This window comes from Marmota marmota, unplaced genomic scaffold (assembly GCF_001458135.2).
Source record: "Marmota marmota marmota unplaced genomic scaffold, marMar, whole genome shotgun sequence".
NCBI lineage: Eukaryota > Metazoa > Chordata > Mammalia > Rodentia > Sciuridae > Marmota > Marmota marmota.
In genome coordinates this window covers 35,795,545-35,813,473 of record NW_025999853.1, presented here as the reverse complement: position 1 = coordinate 35,813,473, position 17,929 = coordinate 35,795,545, and the positions used below count along the sequence as shown (strand labels likewise).

At 39.6% G+C, this 17,929-nt stretch overlaps 1 protein-coding gene across 1 annotated transcript in view; it reads left to right on the top strand.

The window, feature by feature from the left end:
• Tph2 (tryptophan hydroxylase 2) overlaps nt 1-17,929 on the top strand; it is a 99,511-nt gene that overhangs the window by 20,795 nt on the left and 60,787 nt on the right. Inside the window, exon 6 of the mRNA XM_015482992.2 lies at nt 15,536-15,732. Coding sequence (XP_015338478.1) covers nt 15,536-15,732 — 197 coding nt within the window. The remainder of the gene's footprint in view (nt 1-15,535; nt 15,733-17,929) is intronic.

The window sequence follows — 17,929 nt, the reverse complement described above, 5'->3', positions numbered from 1 at the left end:
AGGGTTGATCACTTTTGGAGTGTACAAAATAGAAAGATGTCAATACCATAACTACTTAAAATAAGTTCATTTAAGTGTACTGTGGCCAGATTTTCTAAAATTGGTTCAAGGAGCCGATTATTTGAGATTTGGGGTACTGTTGAAAAATTGAGCTTGTGAAGTTGCTGCCTATACAGTTTGATGATAAAATTAGGAATATTCTGGGGCTGGGAGAATGGGAATATGTCCGTCAAGGGGTATAAAGTTTCAGTTAAAAGGAATAAATGATGAGTATTTGAGGCAATGGGTATGTTAGCTTGAGTCATTCTGCATTGGATACATATATCATAGCATCGCTTCTTACCCCATTAATACAACAATTATAATTTGTCAATATTCAGTGAAAAATAAACATAATTAGGGTCCATTTTGACCCAGGGTAAACAATGCCATTCCCAGTTGACAATTAGTTAAGGCTTTCGGGACACTGAGGAGAAGTCATAAATATTAGGTCAGAAACAGGAAAAGATGGAGTACAGATGTTTCTAGGTTGTATAGGGATTGGCAGGATGTAGTCTGAGGTGTCTAAAGGTAAGGAGAAGGAAGATAAATGAAATACAGGATAATATATATTGAAGTCACATCAGGAAGAACTCTGGGGGATTCATGTTGAATACTGTATTTTCTAAGATAGTCTTGAAAGGATAAAACAGGGGGAAAGAACCAACACAAGCAGAGAAAAATGAAAAAATTCCACTCTATGATGAAAAAACAGCAGGCTCTAAGTCTGTATTACCATGAACCCGAAAGAGGTGAGGGAGCGGGAAGGCATCCGCACGCTGAGATTGTCAATGGAGGCCACTCAGGCGAGGTTCTGACTGACAATGCAGCTGAGAAACGTGATTGATTAGCCAGGAGCCGGCAGCCGCCTGCAGATCAGCCTGCGCTCATGGCAGGAGTGTCGGGAAGGCCTAATTGCTTCACTAATAGTAGCAGAGGAAACATTTATTAGTGCAAATATTATTTCTTATAGAAGACCCGAGAATGAACATTCTGGATCGCAGGACACTGTTTGTAAAATCAGCCCTGAGAGAATGTCTAACTTGTGGGACGCACCCCTTCCTCCCGAACTCAAATAAAAGAAATCCTAATGTAACAGGGAAAAAAAAAAAAGCACCCCATGATTAGATAATGTGAAGTGCATATAGACTTGCATTTCGGAGGAAATGGAAGCGCGTGGGGGGGCAGATAGCATGTGGTGGAGGAGAAAATTATGATTGTGATGTGGTAGCTGTTGGGTTTATCTCAAACTATCCAGTTTTCTGTCATTGGCACCTTCATATTTTAACCCCAGATGCATTTTTGTGCCTTTCAAAATTGCTAAATTATTGGGGGGAAAAATAAGTAACAAATTTTTTAATTGACTAGAAATAAATTTTTCTTTGGGGGCTAGTGTAATGATTATTCTTCAACAACATGCATGCATATTTAATTTAATTATATTTTTGTTGGGGTGGTTATTTCAATCTATTTTATTCTCTTGGAAAGAGGCCTCGAGCTCTGACTTTAATTATGCCACTCTTGTTTGCTTAAATTGATTTTGAATATTACTGTGATTATGTTTTGTTATGAATGTATTTCCTCCTGGTTGAAATTAAGGTGGCACATGAACCTCATGTTCTTCTCAGAGGAACTGATTCCTCTTTATTTATTTTCCCATCTCAGGAATCTGAAATATAAATGGGTAAATACAAATGTCAACAGGTAATGTAAACAAGAAAATTTCAACATGCCAGAAGTTGTGACCTAAATTAGGGTTGAAAAATTCCCTAATTTGCCAAGAAAATTCATTTGATTTCAAATTCAAAGATCCAAATGATTTCTTAACATTTTTCAGCTTCAGTTTTCTCCTCTGTAAAATGAAGATAAAAATATATCATCTGTTTCTTCCCTGGGAGTATTTTTTGGATTACGTGAAATAAATGGGTCATTGCTATACAATGCACTTAGTTATCTTTATCAAAATCAATCAATCAATCAATCAAAGAATCCAGATGAAAGACATGGGATTTACTCTACCCCTGACCAATTTGGGGCTTTGGTTGCTTTCCCTCATTTCTCTTTAGATCTAAGAAACAGTGTGTGGAATGAGCTGCACTGCCTGGGGTGAATCCCAGGCTTACTGTTTACCACTTTAATGACTGGGCAAATTATTTAAGAATTTTGTACCTTGGTTGCCCTATCTGTAAAATGGGGATAACTCTATTACTACATTATAAGATTGTCATGAGGATTAAATGAGTTAATTAATATAGTATCAGCAGAAATTAGCCAATATAGACTCAGCATTTAGAATACTATTTAGGAAGTGTTAGTTACTAATATTATTTTCTCATCCTTCCTTTTTGTCTACCTGCATGCTTCAAACCTGTTATATTACCCTTTGGTTGCCACCTTTCTTCACTCCCCTCAACTGAGACTTTCTTTCTTTTGTTCCCCCCCACCATTTGGTAGCTTAAAACAACATTTTTTTTATCTCATATAGTTTCTGAGTGTCAGGAATTTTGGAGCAGTTTAACTGGGTGGTTCTGAATCAGGGTCTCTCATAAGACAAAGTGTTGGCTAGGGAAGCAGTTATCTGAAGACTGGACAGAGGATCTGCTTCCAATGTGGATACTCACAGGGTGGTTGGCAGGGGGGCCTCAGGTTCTCAAAGCAAGACCTCTCTACTGGGTGGCCTAAGCATCTCAATATATTTCAACTGGCTTTCACCAAATAAAGTGATCCAAGAGACAGTGAGCAAGGCCGAATCTACAGAGCCTTTTACAACCTATCTTTGAAAGTGACATACCATCATTCTTGCTATAATACTTATGGTTACCCAGATCAACCTTGATACAATGGGTGGGGAGTGGGGACTGACTACACATGGACATGAACACTAAATGGCAAGATTCTTTGGGGACCATCTTGGAGGTTGGATGCCATGCACATTTAATTTGTGTTGCATTTCATTTCCTCAAGACTCTCTCTAACTGTTTTACCATCGTGGTGCTGATGCTTTTTCTGTAGAACCAGTACCCATGAAAGCAGAGGTAGAATAGTATAGCAGAACTTGTAGCCAAAGGTATAGGCTTTGCAGCTAGACAGAACTGGGTTTAGCATTTCCACCCATCATTTACAAGCTCTGTGGACATGAGCAATGACCTAGTCTGTCTAAGTCTCTTCTTAAAATGGTCACAATCTTTATCTTGCATGGTTGGGAGGATTAACAATATTACAGGGCTCAGAATGTTGGCAGGCATAGGAAGTGTTGACTCTAAGATACCCATGATGATGATTTTTATCATGTGTTAAGTAGCTAATGGTTCTCTGATTCCATATAATCAATTGTTTATCTCATTAAAAATGAGTAAAGGACCTTAAAGAGTAATTGAATTAAGGAGTTTTAGGCCCCATGGTGTGATGGGTTATAAGAGCATTTCAAAAAGCATGTGTGTATGCGAGGGGATATTCTTTAGTTTCTCATAAGTCATGCTTGTAGCTTGCTTCTTCATTCTGAAAAACTGACCCTCTTAAAGGTCACTGAGTTTCAGCCAGGCTAGGGGTGAAAGTACAACTTGGAACTGGGCTATGCTAGACTCACCCTGAATTGCTAATGATGATAGAAATGTTTATCATAGGCTGACCTCTCAGCTCTCATTTTCAGGAGTTTCAGTTTTCTTTTCTTAAAGTCCTGCCGTGTTCTGAGTACTATATTAACCATATCACTTAGGTTCTGTCATTTAACCTCCCAATGAGCTTTTGAGATAGATGCTATTATAATACTCATTTTGAAGATGAGGGAACATCAGGATCAGAGACATTAGGAAACATGCTGAAGATGACATAGCTGATTGTGTCACCTGCGTAAACACCCATTGCTGATCGTTTAATTCCTCTGAAATGGAGGAGTAAATTGAAGATTAGAGTATTTGCAGTACTAGGGTCATTTTCCAGAGGCCGAATAGTTTCTGAATAGTGTCACTTGCTTTTGGGAGTTTTAAGAATGCTGCTCTTGTAGAACCTAAATGTCTTTGCCCAAGAGGCCACACCTTTTTTTTTTTTTTCTTTCTTTAATTTTGTTTTGAAGTGTCTGAAACAATTTCCACTTTACATAGGTGGTTTCACACACAAGTTGAAAATAACCATGATAGAACCAAGTGACTTGGCATTTTTAAAAGTTTTTCTTCTCCTTGCAGAATTCTCAGCATATCTGAAATGCACCATTCTTGTCGGTGTTTAAAACATTTAAGGCTTTTTGGAATCAGCACTCCAACCAGCCTTTGGCTATGTGGTCTTTCACAGGTGGTTTGGGACATCTGCCTGGCTCTGGCCCAGCAGAACCACTTCCCAGTCCTGTGTGGTGAATTTCCTCTGTGCTCCTAGGACCTGGACTCTTCTCCTCCCACCCAAAGCCAGACCCTCAGGGGGTAGAGAATGAATGGAAATAAAACACAGCTGGGCCTAGGTTTGAAAAACAATTGCCAAGGATTCAGTCACTGTTTTTTACTAGTTGCTAGCCTCTTTAGTTCTTGATTTTCTGATTTATAAAATTGTACCCTTTGTGATTCATTTGCTCAGAGCTCAAGTACTCAGCAGAACAGAGACCCTAAAACAAAACAGCCCTAAATGGAGACTAGCATATTTGAAAGTGTAATCATTGCCCAGCAGGCACATTCAATCTGGGTGACTCGTGAATATTCTACAATGGCTGTATCAGAGAGAGGGAGAGTTTTCTTTTTCAATGTGGAGTGGCGTTGATTAAAACCTCCTCTCTTCATCAAAGCTGAGAGGAACATTTTCCCCCCCACTTTCCTTTCCTCACCCACAAGGCCAAATACTATATAATGTCAAAAGGAAACCCTCTGGGACTGAAATTCAGGAATAGATGTTTGAATGGATGCGTAAATATAAAATGGATTGCCTTTGAATGAGCATATTGGTTACCAAGCCAGCATCTCACTTCTCAGGTCTTTGCAATTTCTTCTTTCATGAAGTGACTCTGCCAGGGTCAGCCAAGAGCATGCAATGAAAACATGCTTAGAGACAAAGAAAGGTACCGGACTTCAAAGAGAATTGTTTTGCAGGCCCTCCTTTTCCCTCCCAGTCTCAGTACTGTGCTTATTGGGATTTCTCCTATTCACAGGTAGCTGTGACAGGTTAGCTTTGTGTTTGTGCTGGAGGATTTCTGATTCTGAGTCTTTCCTAAGAGACATTTGCAATTATTGCAACTTGTAGGAAAATAACTGGGGTGGCCCCACCTCCCCACCTTTTCAGAAATTTCAGTTGACCTTAGCGTTTCTCATTTCATGCCAGAAGAAGCATGATTTATGGATCCCGCTTGGGTTTAGAATGTAGCTTAAAGGAATACATTACTAAAAGGAGTCAAGAGTACCACATTACCTCTTTTTAGATAGGCAAATCTTAATTGGAAACATAACAAATAGAAGATGGGGAGGAAGAATAGAAGGGAAGACTGTGCTTTCTCAACTGAGAGAAATTTAGCTGGGGGTTTCAAGTTTCATTCATTGTGATGTGCTCCTCCTCGGTTTCATTGGCACATGGTCACCTTGATGAATCCTGGGATGTGGGAGAAAGCTTTAATTTTTTTTTCCCCTTCTCTGCCTATTTGAGAAGAGGTACCTTAGAAGGGCAAAAATGTTTTCTCCCTGACTGAGCTAATTTTGTCCCATCCCATTATCCTCCATTGATTTGCTTTCCCAGGTTTTGAATGAATCTGAGATATATGTTGTTGTTTGGGTCCTTCGTGACTCCTGCATAAACACTAGTTGTTGATGCTTTAATTTCTCTGAAATGGAGCGGTAAATTGAAAAGTAGAACAAAACCAAATATTTGTAGTTCTAGGGTCATTTCCCAGATGACTAGAATCGTTTCTGAGGAAGGTCACATTAGGGGTTTGAAAAGTGCCTCTCCTGTAGAATCTCAATAGCTTTCTCTGCCCAAGAGGCCACACCTTTTCTTTTCTTTTCTTTTTTAAAAAAAATCTGTGTAGCAGCTTTCATTTGACATCGGTGGTATCACACACAAGTTGAAAAGAGGAGCAACAAAATTAAATGACTTGGGTCTTTTAAAAAGTTATTTTGCTCTTTACAGAATCCTCAGCATATTTGAAATGCACAGTTCTTGTAAGTATTTAAAAGACTCCAGGCTTTATGGGAGAATCATTTTCATGCCAAATGCTTCTCTCCACCTGAAGTTTAGCTCAATGGCTAAAAGAAAGGGAGCCTGAGAGTTGTAAAGAGACACAAAAGGGAAAATTGATTTGGAAAAGGTTTCTCCTTTTCATATTTTGGGCTTGGTGGGTTGTTAGGTGTGCATGAATGCCTCAGTAGGATGTTGTCTGATTATAGCCTGGCTCCCACAGCTGTGGAATACATTAACACAGTATGACCCCATGTCACTCACTGACAAGGACAACCATGGCACCAAAATCTAACATGTTTCACAGGGAAAGAGGTGTGGGTATTTTTACTTTACAATGATTTCCATGAACACGAAGGATTCAAATTACTTCTACAAGTCCTGTCTGAGAGGCTAGTGGATTTATATGGAGCAGTGCAGTTTTGTCATATCCAGAGCTATTCCCAACCCTGCAGGGAATGATGAAATTTTACTCATTTTTGTACACCTGGAGGCAGGGAATCAACTGCATTGAGTATCTGTTAGGTACCAGGCACAGACTCAGTGCCTCATATGTGCTAGGCAAGTGCTCTACCACTGAGCCACAACCCCAGCCTAAGAGTGAGATCTTTAAAACTTGGCTGTTTAGATCTGCTATGCCACTCATTGGCTGTTTGACTTGAACAGATAACTGTGTTCATTAGCTTCAATTTCCTCAAATCATAAAATGGGGATACTAACAGTCATTTATTCAGCCCATAAAAAGAGCATAATCCATGTAATGAGCTATTATTTTATTGTTATTTTTCAGTTAAATGGATCGGTGAATGAATGAGTGTTTTTATTAACTTTCATAAACCATGAACTGTAGGGTTAATTGTGCTCCTGAAAAAGTCTGGGACCAGGAGTTAGCAACTTTCAGTCATTGTTGGTCCTGATGCAAGATGTATCAGACTGAATTTGGAGCTTTTAGTACCCTAGCTTTGGGTCTCTGCTTCTAGTGACCTGAAATGGTTGATTACAAATTGGCCCTGGGGTACTTAATCACTGAGCCACATCCCCAGCTCTTTTCATTTTTTTATTTTGAGTTGCTCAGGGCCTCACTAACTTGCAAAGAGTAAGCCTTGAACTTGTGATCCTCCTGCCTCAGCCTCCCCAGTCACTGGGAATACATGATGCCTGGCCTGTGTTGGGTTGAGTTCAGCCTCCTTGTGTACGGTTGAGCATGTACATACTGATGGATGTTAATCCCTGCTGTTGATATTTAATATCGTGCTAGTTTTTGCAGATGAAATCCACTCCTCTGTAATGTGAAGAGGGCTTTCTATAAGGTGAGGAAATGGTAGGAAGCCCTATCCTGTGGTGTACGGGACAAATAAAAACAAATAATTTCCAGGAGTTAAATCTTCACTCTCCCTGAAGGCTCCAGAGGTGCAGTAGTTTATTTTCATTATGTCTCTTGTAAAGGCATCACCAATAGTAACAATGTGAACAAAACAAACTAATGTTTTTGTTTGCTACCATCTGAAAGTTCCTTAGGGCCCATAGACTCATTTACGAAAATTCATGTGCACAAAACTCATTTGCAAAAGCAAATAAAGTATGTGATCACAAATGCTCTTTACCTGAGTGGCCTAGGGGAGTAGCTGAAAAGGCGTGTGTGCCTTTACACTTATTCTCTGCTGCGGTTTAGCAGCACGGGCATCCCAGCCTACTCTCAGATGAGCCCCTATAAGCCATGTTATGTCAGGCGACTTGAATTCTTTGGATTCTTGTGTCACTCCTATGATTTTTACGTTGCTGGGCTGCTTTGTGAGTTTCCTTTTGTGAAAAATACCATTAAATCATAGTGTCCTGTGGTCTTGAAAATAGCTTTGAAAGTTCATTCATTAGGATCCCAAGCCAGGGAAATAATCTATATTTAGTCAACTTTGGACTTTAATGTCTTTTTGGGTTTGTATATGCTATTTCTTTCTTGGGTGAAATTTTGGCTACAAGTGTGATGGGTGACAATGTTTAGACAGGGATCAAGAAGTCTGAATTGAGACAATTAGAAGAAAGAAATACTTACAGATAAATAGTACATAAGGATAACTGAAAACTACCAGAAAGTTTATAAAAATCACAAATTTAGAGTGTTTTTCCCATAGCTTAAAATACTTGAGTCAAGAAAGAGGTAGGAAAAATACATATCTGTCAGACTTTCTGATTCACAACTGTTATTTTTCTCAGTATTTAAATTTATGGCTTATTTTAGGCTGACTGATTGACTTACTCATTCAACAGATGTTTATTGAACACCAAAATATGACAGACCCACTCTAGATGGCAGGGATATGAACAAAGCAAATACAAAATCCTGCCTTTGGAAAGTATATATTCTAAGGAGGGGGAAGATTTAGGGGAGTAATATACATATATACATATATTTTAAAAATAATTTTTATTTTTGATTAACATGTATTAATTGTACATATTAATGGGGTTCAGTGTGCAATTTCCACACATGCATTCATCATGTACTGATCAAATCCTCCATGCTTTTATCCATCCTCCTTCACACACACAACTTCCCAACCTTTGTTGATTACTCTTCTATATTCAGGTTGACTGTAACCGCCATATAAGTACTGTGGTACTTATCTGAGTATCTGGCTCATTTCACTTCATATAATGTCCTCCAGTTTCATTGAGTTTGCTGCAAATGATAGGATTTCATTCTTTCTGGCTGAATACTATTCCATTGTACATATTTGCCACATGTTTGCCTCATATTCTTCATCCATTCATCTGTTGATGGGCATCTAGGCTGATCTCATATCTTAGTTCTTGTGAATAGTACTGCAATAGACATGGATATGCAGGTATCGTTTTGGAAAAGCAACAAGCTTGTTTTTTCACCTAGATATTGCTGATCATAGTTTATCAAAAAGCTATTCAATGTCCTCTATGGTCTGAATTCTGAAGTATAACTTTATCAAGTGCAGGAGCCTCAGATATTTCTTACCAATTCTTAGAAATCAGTAGGAAAAATGACTTTTATTTTCTGGTTTAACCTTAATGGAATTCATCCACTCCACTCTGAGTATTTCTTTTTTTTTTTTTTCCTGGCAATACACTTTTTTTTTTTTTCCAGTTTAAGGGGCATCAGCAGTTTTCTTGTTAAATACTCATTGACTCCTCTGGAGACACCTGGATGCAGATGATTTCACGAAGCATAGTACTGAACACGGGTTCCTTATGGTTATGGTCACTGACTATAAGTGAGAGTCATTTGGTACTGATTGAAATTTCTACACACTAGGTGTCATCTTAGTTGTGAAAAGTGTAATAAGTACTTAGTAACAAGTTATAGTAAAATTTATAAATGATGAATGTTTTCTAAAAATTGCACTTGATCATCAAATGCAAGATTATTCTAACAATGATATTAGAATAATGTCAATCTTACTCTTCTGTATTCTTGTATGCTTTCTTGGGTAGGAAGGAAGGGGGATAAATTACAGCTAGCTCCCTGGAAATTATGCAGAAATCAGGGTATGGTTGTCGAGTGCAGCAAACACCTGTCATAAGTCAAGAAGGAACAAAGAGATCGATAGACTTGATGTTCCCATAAACTTTCTCCAATGGCCTTGTCCAAATCCTTAGAGGAGCTACTAATTGCTAATGAGTTGCAAAGTTGGATTTTACATTTCATCTCTTCTCATTTGTTTTCTGTAAGCCCCAGGTGGAAGTGTCAATCAAAAGGAACATGCAAAGGTGGGGAAGGAGAGAAAAGATGAGGCAAAGATGAGAGGGAAAGTTTATTCCAGGAAGATAAATAGCTCTTGAATAAGTGAGGCATCTCCTTCCCTAAGGAACATGTAATGAAATAAAATAGAAAATGAGTTCTTTCCTAACTGTTTTTATCAGATTCACCCGTTCCCTTAACCAATTCTCCGTTTACCTTCTGCTCTGTTTGGTCCTTGCTACTGAGAAAAATCCAGCTGTTTTCAAAGAACACAGTCAGTGTTGTGTTTCAGCTAGTCTTGCTGTCTTGATGTAAATACTATCAATTGTAGCCTGTCACATCTTCCTCCACTGAACAAGTGAATTGCTTCTCCACACTGGAGTTCCTCCAAAGATAATACAAGCAGACAGACTGCATCTCATACTGGGAACTGTAGCACTAAGGACACCAGGAGGTAGTCGGATATACCACCACAAACAAATGTTTTTCAATTCCCCAAATAAAAACAAACAAATACATACACACACACACACACACACACACACACGTAAGAAAAGGTGCTATTAGACCTGTTGGAGGAGAGAATCCAACAAAGAGTTAAATGTAAGTGAAAGAAAGTGGTGTTGTTTATTCATCTGGCTATAGAAAGACCTCCCACAATTTCAGTCTCAGTGGGGCATACAACCCTGGATTTCTGTGTCAAAATGTATTTGTTAAACAACTTTGCTCTAACAAGCTCAGAACTTGCACAGAATAACTCTTTGTGTACTTGCCCCCAATTAGGTGCGTCTGTGCACTTTCTACTCTCTCCTCTCTGCAGGGACGTGGCAGGTTTTTTTGGAACCATCTCCAGTGTCTAGGAAGAGTGGGATTTTAAACATACAGTCAGAAAGATGCCCCCTGAAGCCTTCAATGTTTCTATAGAAAGTTCTTAGTCATATCTGAGTAACATAATCCCCCAGAGGTTTTCCCTATTGTCAAGCCCAAATCCCCGCGGTGACCATTTCAGTCCCTGTCTAGTGCGGTCCTCACTGAACACGGGTTCCTTATCAATGTTTATAAAGCCTTAGTTTGCCTTCTTTGACAAGAGGCAGAATCCACAGTGAAGGAAAATGGTGGAAGTCACATCTGCTTTTCTCTAGAGAATTAGGAAGCTATGAATAATAATTTTGGTGGTGGTTGAGAATTCCAGAATTCAGCCAATTCTATATAAATGGAAGGGACTCCCTAGATATCCAATTAAATAATTACATGCAATTAGTCTGTTCAGGAGTATCATCTTGTTGGGATTTATACCAACATAAAATGGTTTTATTTTCCCACTCATAGCTTTCAACTGTATTGTGTTGAATACCACTTTCCTGCTGGGATGCAAGTTCCTTAGCAACATCTAATTTCCTGTCGTTTTCAATTATTAGTATAGTCTCATTTGGGTATTTAAGACCTGGTTCTGTTCATTTAAAAAAGATTAATCTCAAATTTGGAGTGAATATGTGTGTGTGTGTGTGTGTGTGTGTGTGTATGTGGGGTTTTTACTTTGGGAGGGTGGGTGTGCTCTGGTTCTTCTACCTCCTTTCCTTCCCTCTTTGAGGACCCAGTTCCTCTGGTGTTGCGGGGGCTGGCAGGAGGGTGCAGGCCAAGGTCTCTTTGTATGATTGCTGGAATGTCAGAAGTGGGCAGGTCTCAGGTCACACTCACCCTGGTTCAGATTCTTTCTGGGATGTTCTTTGGCCTCCTGGGAACTGAGAGGAACTGAATGGGGTGGGACGTCCTTCCAGGCACAATACATTGGGTCTCCCAGAAAGCTCTAGATTTTGCTGGGCATTAGGTTGCACATTCATGGGAACCTCAGATTTCAGAGGACACGTGTCATGGGGTCCTCTTTAATCCCCCATTAGTTGTCTGTACTCCTAGTCTTCTAAACACTCTTCCAGGGACTGTCTGTCCCTCTTCTTTCCTGGATGCAACCTGAGGGTGGGCCTGTGGTCCTGCTGCTCCGCAAGGGTCCAGCTGAGAAAGTTGGAAAAACTTCTAGCAGGGATCTACACTCCCTAGAAATGATGTCATGGAGCAGCCTGCCTTCTTGGCTTAGAGAACATGCCCTTCCCATAAAACACTGCCCTCCTCACAATCCTCACTGTCTCTTATTCCCTGTTAGACTGGTGTGCCAAGTCTGGGGATGGGATGGGAACGGTGGTATGGGAGGAGTTTGTTGGTGGCAGGGACATTTCTGGTGTCCCCTAGTGGGCCTTGTAAGGAGTTGGCTTCAGTTGCTGTGGGCTTTTTCAGGAATGTGGAGTACGTAAGTTTTGGATAGAAGCAAGATTTTAGGATGCTGAGATATGTCTGTTATACATTCATTATAACATGTACACACAGAAATGCCAAAGGATGTTCAGGTATATATCCAAGGCCTGAAAAAGTTTGGGACACCCCTCTGGCACCCTGATCAGATGAAATTCATTTTTTAAAAAGTCACATTTACCCATAATGAGTACAAAGAAATACAACACATCTGATTTCCCATGACTATAATCTTTTTTTCCCCAAATATTAAATTTCAAAGGATTAAAAAGTATATAGGTGACCCTACATTCCTGTTGTCCCAAATACATGTTTATTCTTTTGGGGAACCCAGCGCTACCTCACAGTCTCACTGAGAAGGTTAAAGGAATGAGTTCATATGAAGGTGCTTTTTGTGACTCACGAATACATGCTAGTGTCATGATGTCATGTGACGGTAGATAAGATGTTCTATATACAAATAAACATTCCTTCAAGCCTCATTTTAGTTTAATGTGAAAATGAGTGAGGTATGAAGTAAAATTGTCATTTTATTGGCATCTTGAGCCAGATTGACTAGATTTTCAGCCTGATTCCATGATTTCAGACAAGTTGTTTAATTTCTCTGAGCCTCAGACTTCTCATCTGGGCAATGGGGATAATAATGGTATCTACCTCATGCGTTGTGGGACTAAAACAGGTCATTTAACATAAAAACATTTCACCTTAAAAAACTGCCAGGTACATAGTAAGCTCTGGAATATTACTTCTTATTATATACATGTATGAACTACATAGAAAAATGGAATTTTCTTATTTTTTCTATATTTTAGATATTTTCAATAGAAATGAAAGGATGAAAGTAGCCCTTATTTTATGATGACGTTGATTTTTAAAATATTTGTCTTAAAGAGTTGCCTATGGTAGAGGGATATGAGAAATTTCCCCATGTGACCAGAGGTGACTTAACCTGGGACAGGTAGCCCTACCCAGTATTGGTTAGCGGGCCCTGTAATCAGTGGGCAGGTCAGCTACCCAAGAAGGCAGATGAGTAGAAACAGATGAGAATATGTATACAACTATTTGTATTTCCAAGACTGCCTTGCTGAACATTCATTATTAAGTAACAGAGCGTTATGTTCTCTCTTCCTAACCCAATTCCTATGTACTCTTTCTGCACTTTGTTGGTGATGTTCAGCTCCCCACCCTTTGGAATGCTGCGAGTTTGCAGATGGATACTGAAGGGAAAGTTTGACCTAACGATTCTTTTCAAATGGCTTCTCAATATTTCATTTACTGTTTCAGCCTCGTTGCTTTCCTACCTTCTGAGTGGCATTCCCCTGATTAGCTTTATTGGCCTACCTGACTCAAATTGATTTAGCTCAATTTTCTGGATGCACAGGCAGATGATTTATATATTTATTTCCTTGCATCTTTTCTATTTTTATCTTTCCATATCAAACTTTCACTCTGAATTCATCACAGATGCTGTTAGTTGGCAATTTTGATCTTCCCGACAAATATTTGCCAGGTTGTAATTTTTTATTTGTTATCAACAGCCAAGTTTAAATAAGGCTAATCTTGTTCTAAAATGGTTTATATAAATGTTAGTGTTGGTATGGAGAGAAAGTAAATGTTAATTTTGAGTTTTTTATTCAGTATATATTTTTCCCTCATTGCTCCCATGTAATGCCATTACTATCATTGTTGTTGTTATTTTTTTAAATAAAAACAACTGGGGGACAGTAGGAACCACATTTTGACCTAAACTTTAAACAGAAAGTATTCTGACAAGAACACTAAAATAGGTAGAGGGTTGGGGTTGGGAGGACAAGGAGGGATCTCTTTGATAGCTGCTCTTGTTATTGTCTTCTTTCTTATTTACCACCACAGAAGATTATCTGGAATGAGCCCAGCTCCTTGAAGATGTCCTGTAGTGACCCTGGGGAGCAGTTTCCTTCTTGCCTGTGCATGGTTCTGTGGTGACCTCTTATTCTAGGATGGATTAGTAGATTCTGGGGGTAGAAATTCTGGTTGTATATATGGTGATTTAAAAAGAGGACCACTGAACCAACAATTACCTGTGGGCCACTTGTGGGAAGCAGAGCAGGGGACCTGGGTGGGAAGGTGGAAGTATATATATTTCCATGTGTTGTGCATATGTATTTGCTGACTGCAGGGATGGTTTTTGATGAGTGGCCAGGGTGGGCAGTGGGGGCTGTGTAACATGTTATGAGAGGTTTTCCCAAACCCTAATTCATTTTCAGAAGAGGTATCTTAATTAGAGGTTAAATTCAGGTTCTAATCCCTCAATCAATAGTCTGTAAAAGTACATGTCTATATTCCCCTCTTCCTGCTGACCCCAGGATACTTTGGGGATCCATGTTCCTTGCTCATGCTGCTGGCTGCTATTAGGATAGCACTTCCTTCTCACCTTTTCATCTGGAAACTTACAGATCCTACCTAGCCAAGAAGTCTCAGCTCCAGCTGTGCCTTCCCCAGGAAGTTCTCCCTGACCACTCCAGTCCAGATGACTCTCAGTAGTCCAACCCAGTCATCAGCATAGAACTATTTGGGGGCCAAGTAAAAAAGGTGCTATTAGAACATAACTATGTCCATTTGTTTACCTATTATCTGTGGCTGCTTTGAGATACAGTGGCAGGATTGTGATAGAGAGCACATGACTCACAAGCCTAAAATATTTACTTTTTGATTCTTTACAGGAAAAATTTGCTGACCCCTGTCCTAAACTGGGAGGGCTTAACATGTGTACCTTTCAGCATGACCTGCAATAAATGCTCCATATTTTGTGATTTGCTAGGCTCTCACTTTTAAATTCAGCATAGTCTTTTAGTATTTGCCAGACATTTTGGGCACTGAACAAATAATCTCAAAATTACAATTGGAAATTGGAGTGAGTCTGGGCAGGGGACAAAGAGAACCCACAAGGCAATTTTATTTTCAAGAGACAATATTTATTATTGTTGTCTTGTGATTGCAGAAAAGACATTGAGAGCACAGCTTTGTACCTAAACCAGTTCCTTCCAACCCTGAACCCTTATCTGTTACCAACCTCAGTTTAAGAACATAACTTTGATCAAATTTCTATAGATGCTTATACAGGACATACAATGATGTAACATAATTTAAAAGTTAACTGGAAGTCCAAATACAAACACACACACACACACACACACACACAATTAGAGGATTAGCATTTATTTAAAAAAAATACCTGATGAAAACCTTTTGAACATTCAGGTGTTCTACTTTATGAGAATGTGACTTTCATTAAGATCAGAATACACTTAACTCAGTGGTTCAAAGCTATAGTCACTTGTTTTCTTCTTTCCTGTCTAGTGGTCAACCCATTCCCAGGGTGGAATATACAGAAGAAGAAACTAAAACTTGGGGTATTGTATTCCGGGAGCTCTCCAAACTCTATCCCACTCATGCTTGCCGGGAATATTTGAAAAACTTCCCTTTGCTGACTAAATACTGTGGCTACAGGGAGGACAATGTGCCTCAGCTTGAAGATGTCTCTGTGTTTCTGAAAGGTAAGGCTTTCTATAGACTATCTGGTCTTGGCCAATATCCTTATTTGCCTTTCAAACATAGCACACATAGCAGCAATGGTCTTTATACAAAAAAGAAAAGTAATGCTTTAAAGAAAAGCATTGAACCAATAATTACCTGTGGGCCACCTGTGGGAAGCAGATCAGAAACTCTGAGCAGGGAGATGGACTCTGCCATTTATATAGTGTGGAGCTTGCTGAAGTCCCACTCTCTTTGATTGGCCATTACATGTGGTAAACCACAAAGAATATTTGCAAGTACAGTTTTTTTTTTTTTTTCCTGATCCAGGAACTACTCTGTGTGGCTATTTGGGTATGGAATAACAACAAAGGTGACTTTTTATTTGCTTTGTTAAAAACCATGTACAAGCTGGGTGTGGTGGTGCACCCCTGTAATTTTGGCTGCTCAGGAGGCTGAGGCAGGAGGATCATGAGTTCAAAGTCAGCCTCAGCAATACTGAGGCGCTAAGCAACTCAGTGAGATCCTGTCTCTAAATAAAAAACAAAATAAGGCTGGGTGTGACTCAGTGGTTGAGTGCCCCTGAGCTTAATCCCCAGTATCCCACCCCCCAAAAAAAGAAAGAAAGAAAGAAGCCATGTACTGGAGCTGGAATGGTGGCACACACCTGTAATTCCAGCTGCTTGGGAGGCTGAGGCAGGAAGATCATAAATTCAAAGCCTGCCTCAGCAACTTATCAAGGTCCTAAGCAGTTTAGTGAGACCCTGTCTCAAAATAAAAGATAAAAAGGGCTGGGGATGTGGCTTAGTGGTTAAGTGCCCCTGGGTTCAAGCCTTTGTACAAAAAAAAAAGTCATCCATACTTTTTGGATGAAGAAATATCATAGATAATGGTGAATTCGCCTGGGGCAAATCAGTCAGTCAGTGCATCAACCAATCAATACTTTAAAGTATAAATTGTATGTCAGGGACTGTCCTTGTTGGTGGTGGTACAGTGGTGAACAAGATGAACCACAGGGAAATGTCACTTTACATTCTGCATGGTCCCTCCTCACTGACCCTGCTGGGACAACAGCTCTAGGGCTCTTGTGAGGGATGGGGAGGAGGCAAGATTTCATGGTGGTTTCACCATGAGACTCCCTCCGCTCTTTGTGGTTAAATCCTTTTGCCCTCTGCTCTTTTATCTCTTCTTCTTTTTCAAGGCCAATTGTTGGAAAAGTAAAAGTTGCTATTCCACTTCCTTTCCTGACACTTGCTTCCTTGCCTGTGTCCCCTGTTTCTGTCAGCAGTATTTTATTCTCTAGACTCACCAAGCTTGCCTGCAAGGACTCCACTGAATTCCTGCCCATCCCCACCTCCTCCCATACTTAACCAGTCTTTGTATTATTGTATTATTGCCACTGTAACAAATTACCACAAAGTTTGTGACTTAAAGCAGCACAAATCATTATCTTACAGTTCTGGAGATCAGGAGTCTAAAATCAAGGCATTGGCAGGGTTGCATTCCTTCTGGAGGCTTCTGTTCCCTGCCTTTGCCAGCTCCCAAAGTCTGCCTGAGTTACTTGGCTTGTGGTCTTTTTCTCAAATTACTCTGAACTCTTGCTTCCATTGTCACATCTCCTTCTCTGACTATGACCCTACTACTTTCCTCTTAGGAGGACCCTTGTGATTATAATAGCTCATCCAGATAATCCAGGATAATCTCCCCATCCCATGAACCTTAATTTAATCACATCTGCAAAATCCCTTTTGCCAAGGCAGGTAGCATGTTCACAGATTCAGGGACTCAAGACACGGGCATCTTTGAAGGGCTATTATTCAATCTCCAACTATTGCTGCTTCTAACTTTGTGACACATTATAAATCTGTCCTTCTCCGCCCCTCATTCTACTGTCACTATCCAAATTGAGGTGCCCATCATTTTACAACCTTCATGCCTATGGAATTTTCTTCCCCTCTCTCTCCTGCCCAGTGCTTCCACATAAATATTGCTTTCTAAAACATTACTTTCTCCCTGACAGCTCTGCTCAGAAACTATCAGTGATTCCCTGTTGTTTTTATTGGCAAACTTTTTTGTAAAGGGCTAGATAGTCATTATTTTAGTTTTTATGAGCCAAGAGGGAATATCAAGGATATTTTTTGGGTACTTACATAACCATTTTAATGTGTTCTTTTAAAAAATGTATAAAACAGGCAGCAAACGATGTGGCCAGAGTCTGAA